Source organism: Lipotes vexillifer, unplaced genomic scaffold (assembly GCF_000442215.2).
Source record: "Lipotes vexillifer unplaced genomic scaffold, Lipotes_vexillifer_v1.1 scaffold591, whole genome shotgun sequence".
In the NCBI taxonomy this organism is placed as follows: Eukaryota; Metazoa; Chordata; class Mammalia; order Artiodactyla; family Lipotidae; genus Lipotes; species Lipotes vexillifer.
In genome coordinates, this window is record NW_006791954.1 from 4,522,991 (window position 1) to 4,527,745 (window position 4,755).

At 59.8% G+C, this 4,755-nt stretch overlaps 1 protein-coding gene across 1 annotated transcript; it reads left to right on the plus strand.

The window, feature by feature from the left end:
* The first annotated feature begins 180 nt into the window (after positions 1-180).
* CSF3 (colony stimulating factor 3) lies at positions 181-2,318 on the plus strand. Its single transcript, XM_007465181.1, has 5 exons — positions 181-332; positions 446-600; positions 1,011-1,118; positions 1,265-1,411; positions 1,761-2,318. The coding sequence occupies exons 1-5, from the start codon at positions 320-322 to the stop codon at positions 1,923-1,925; spliced, it is 588 nt and encodes a 195-aa protein (XP_007465243.1). The 5' UTR covers positions 181-319; the 3' UTR covers positions 1,926-2,318.
* The last annotated feature ends 2,437 nt before the right edge of the window (positions 2,319-4,755 follow it).

A 4,755-nucleotide genomic window follows, 5' to 3' on the forward strand; every position in this document is an offset into this window, starting at 1 on the left:
GGGGCAATTCAGACCTGGGTGGGGCTGAGGGGAGGAAGGGAGTTTGAGGGGGGCAAGACGTCAAAGAAGAATCAGAGATTCCACAATTTCACAAAACTTTCGCAAACACTTTTTTTGTCCCAACCCCCCTGCATTGTCCTGGACGCCAAATTTGCATAAATCTTGGGAAGTTATTACTAAGCCTTAGTCGCAGCACCAGGTAATTTCCTCCCAGGCCTCCATGGGCTTGTGTATAAAGGCCCCTGGACCTGGTCCCTGACAGAACCCAGAACCTACAGACCCATCCAGACCCCCGGCTGAACCTGCTGCCCAGAGCCCCATGAAGCTGATGGGTGAGTGTCCGGGCCCCAGGAGGGGAGAGCTGCGGGGCCCGGAGCGGCAGAGGGCAGGGTCCCTGGGCTCCCAGAAAGGTCTGCACGTCTCCTGAGCCCCCGTCTGCTCCCAGCCCTGCAGCTGCTGCTCTGGCACAGTGCACTCTGGACGGTGCAAGAAGCCACACCCCTCGGCCCTGCCAGCTCCCTGCCCCAGAGCTTCCTGCTTAAGTGCTTAGAGCAAGTGAGGAAAATCCAGGCTGATGGCGCTGACCTGCAGGAGAGGCTGGTGAGTGAGGGCAGCCTGCGGAGGGACAGGGAGGGGACAGAGATACTGCAGCAGCGGGCAGGGAGGAAAGAAGGTGTGCGGGGCAGAGCTGAGGGGAGAGAGAGAAGCAGAGGGAAGCAAAGGGAACCGTGGGGAAGGGACATGGGATGGGAGAGGAGAGACTCAGGGGAAATGGGAGGAAATTAGGAGAGGCAGAGCCCTGGCGGCTGGTGGGGAACTGGGGGAAGAACCTCTAGGGGACAGTGCTGGGAGGCGCTGGCTGGGGGCTTGGACGGAGGAACGGGGGCTGAGAAGCCTGGCGGGACGTGGAGGGAGGGGTAGATGTGGATGTGGAGAGATGGGGGCACTCGGGAAGGAGGAGCCGCCCGGCTCTGCCAGTCCCCCTCACTCAGCATCCTTCCCATCCCCAGTGCACCACCCACAAGCTGTGCCACCCTGAGGAGCTGGTGCTGCTTGGGCACTCTCTGGGCATCCCCCAGGCTTCCCTGAGTAGCTGCTCCAGCCAGACCCTGCAGCTGGTGAGTGTCCGGAGGGGAGAAGGGAGATGAGGGGACGGGCGGGAAAGGATGACCTGGAAGGCTCCCCAGTCCTCCAGGCTCCATGCTGGGGCCCTGAGGTGAGCAGCCCAGGCAGCGTCCCCTGACTTTCCTATCCCATCTCCCAGACAGGCTGCCTGCGCCAACTGCACGGCGGCCTCTTCCTCTTCCAGGGCCTCCTGCAGGCCCTGGCGGGGATCTCCCCAGAGTTGGCCCCCACCTTGGACATACTGCAGCTGGACGTCACCGACTTTGCCACCAACATCTGGCTGCAGGTGAGTCTCTTCAGGAGCAGCAAGCGTTAGGGCCCCGGACCGAGCTGGTCCCCAAAGGTGGTGCTGCCAGCCTGGGGACCCCGGAGTTCTCTAGAGCTGGTGGAGTTCTCGGTGGGCTGGATGTAGGGAGCTACCACCTCATCCCAGGACCCTCCCCCACCCCCACCCCCTACTTGAGGGCATGAGGCGGGGTCACTGGACCTTAAAGACACCTTAAAGAGACCTGGTTTCGGTCCTGGCTCCACCATGAACCCTGGTTCGTCTACAGCCCATCAGCCCTTTGCCTTTCCTTCCTGTGCTAACTACCCACTCAGCAGGGCCTGATTGCTGACCTCACCTTCCCCCACAGATGGAAGACCTGGGGGTGGCCCCTGCCGTGCAGCCCACCCAGGGCCCCATGCCGACCTTCACCTCAGCCTTCCAGCGCCGGGCAGGAGGGGTCCTGGTTGCTTCCAAGCTGCAGAGCTTCCTGGAGCTCGCGTACCGTGTCCTGCGCTACCTGGCCGAGCCCTGAGCAAAGCCCTCCCCATCCAGTGTATTTATCTCTATTTAATATTTATGCTTATTTAAACCTAATATTTAAAGACGGGGAAGACAGAAAGGAGCCCTAGACTCCTGGATCCTTCCCTCCACCTCCAAGTTTCATTCTCCCGCCTGTAGCAGGGAGAAAAACTCCCGTCTTCCTGTCCCCTGGACTGGGAGGGAGTTGGTAAATACCAAGTATTACTTCCTGTGACTGCTCCCTGCCTGGCTCCGTGGTGGGCTCTGGGGAGAGCCACAGCGAACCCCTACCCTGAGGGTGCCTACCTCGGGGACCTTGGAATCATCGGGAAGTCTCCCACGTGGGAGATGAGACAGCCCTGTTTAATATTTAAACAGCAGTGTTCCCCAACTGGGTCCTTGCACCCCTGGCTCTGGCCTGACTTGGCCGCTTCCCTTGAGTCCCCTTTGCCTCGGGCACGGAGCCCATCAGAGGCAGCCGAAGCCGGGACGCTTGACCCTGGGGTCCCGCGAATTTGCTGGGGAATCGTTTTAAGATTTTTTTCGGGCACATTTTGACTTCTTGTGTGGGGAGCCCAGGCATCCATCAGTGACGCCTCTTGTTTTTCTGGATGCGCTATAGACACCATCAGGCTAGTGGCGCCTGCCCCACCCTGCCGGGGTCAGGGCTGGGATTCTGACTCCTTTTCAGGCTGGGCAGTCGTGTCTCTGCCTTGCTGGGTGGGACTGGGAATGTGGGAGGGAAAAGATGAGGGGGCTCGTGTGACGGGGTGTGAGAGGGACGCTCGACTGTTCACCTTCCCCCTCGGCCCCCACTTTCTCATTGTAGCCAAACTTCACGATAATAAAGTGTTTGTCTCCAGTAAATGTCCTTCCTCCTTCTTGAGTCCAGCTGTTGCCTGGCCAGGGGTCGCGGGCAGGGAGTTGAATGGAGGGCGAGGCCCGAAGGAAGGGAAGAGGAGGTGCACCCACTGGGTGCAGACACTGGGCCGGGTGCTAGGACACGGCAGTGAATGAGGCAGGCGTGGTCCCTGGCCCTGTGGAGCCACCGCCTAGCAGGGAGGACAGAAGGTAGATGGGTCACCCGTACCGGGAGAGGAGAGAGTAGGGTTGGGAGAGGGGGACTGGGGGGCTCAACAGTCCAGACACAGATGGACACGGGCCCGAAGTGAGGGAGGATTTAACATGTGCACAGGGCTTCAGTTTACCATCTTCCATAAACCTTCACCCATCCATGCTCACAGCTGCCCACAAAGATAGAATTATGAAGGGCTTTTTACAGATTAGGAAGCTGAGGTCAAGGTGACAGCTTGGGTTGGACCCCACATTCCAGGCTCTGCACTTCTGTCCCTCGTCAAGCACTGCCTCTGATCTGGTGGGGAGCCCGCAGCCTTCCTACCTGTCTCGGGCCTCATGGGCTGAAGAGGCCTGAGCTCACACCTGGGGAGACTAGAGGGGCCGTTTCACAGCACAGATTCAAGACAAACCTCTCTGTGCTCTCAGCTGAAGATGCACGTATGCTTCCAGGCTGCCACCACCAGACCAAGGACGTCCAGATGGCCAACCGGTCCCCAGGTCCCCTCCCAAGACTTCCCCATCCTCAGCTCCTGAGTCACTTCCCACTTCCCTTCCCCATCTGGTTTCTTAGAAGCAGGGTCAGGGGCTTCCCTGGTAGCACAGTGGTTGAGAGTCCACCTGCAGATGCAGGGGACACGGGTTCGTGCCCCGGTCCGGGAAGATCCCACATGCCGTAGAGCGGCTGGGCCCGTGAGCCATGGCCGCTGAGCCTGCGTGCCCGGAGCCTGTGCTCCGCAACGGGAGAGGCCACAACAGTGAGAGGCCCGCGTACCGCAAAAAAAAAAAAAAAAAGCAGGGTCGGGCTGAGTGGGGCTAGAACCCCCAGCTGCACGGCTCAGGGTCCCCCCCTCTCTAGTTGGTCCTGAAAAACCGGGGCTTGGAGACGAGCAGGCAAAGAAGGGTTAAACAGAGTTCCTGCCTCCATCCCCCCTCATGCCTCAGCCCCTCACCCCTCATACCCCCAAGTCCTCTTCTGGAGAGGAAAGATCCAATTCCGGGCCAGTCAGACTCTGGGTGGGGCTTGGCTGGGCTGGGGAACATCAGAACAGGACACCCTACCCCAGCACCAGCGGGGCCTTTAGCCAAAACCTCTCCCTTTTCAGAGTAAGTCTGACTTTGCAAGGTGGGGGGAAGCGGCAGGCGGGTATGAGGAAGGGAAGCTGCTCCCTCCGCCCTGTCCCGCCCCTACTGAGCGCACAAACAGGGACCCTGAGCCCAGCCCTCCTCTGCACCCTCCTGCTTCCTCCAGCACAGCCTGCACGGGTCCAAGGCAGAGCCAGCCGTTCCCCACCCCCATCGGACACAGGCACCGACAGCACCAACAGGCACAGAGGGATCCACGAGGTCTTTATTTACAAGCCAGCCGAGGTGAACACACCCCTGTAAAAAGAGATTATATATATATACACACACATATACACACATACCCTGCACCTGTAAAGTTCCCCGGAGGTAAATCCACTCTTGGAAGCTGGAGGCGCACACAGGGGTCGTGCACAGGGAGGGCTGCAGTGAGACCGCCCGGAGTCAAGGAGCCAGGCTGCTCACACGCATCAGGTGCTGGCAGTGGGAAAGGAAATTATGAAAGAAACTGGGAGCTGTCTTAGAGGTCAGAAGTCAGGAGCAGGGGAAAGATCTGGAAACCGACCGAGGGCAGCTACATCATGTGGATATGAGCAATGATGTCTCATCTTTCCACATGTCCTTTTCTGAGGCGCCCAGGGCTGGGACCCTGCCTGCCAGCCCCTGCGGTCACTCCAAGCCCC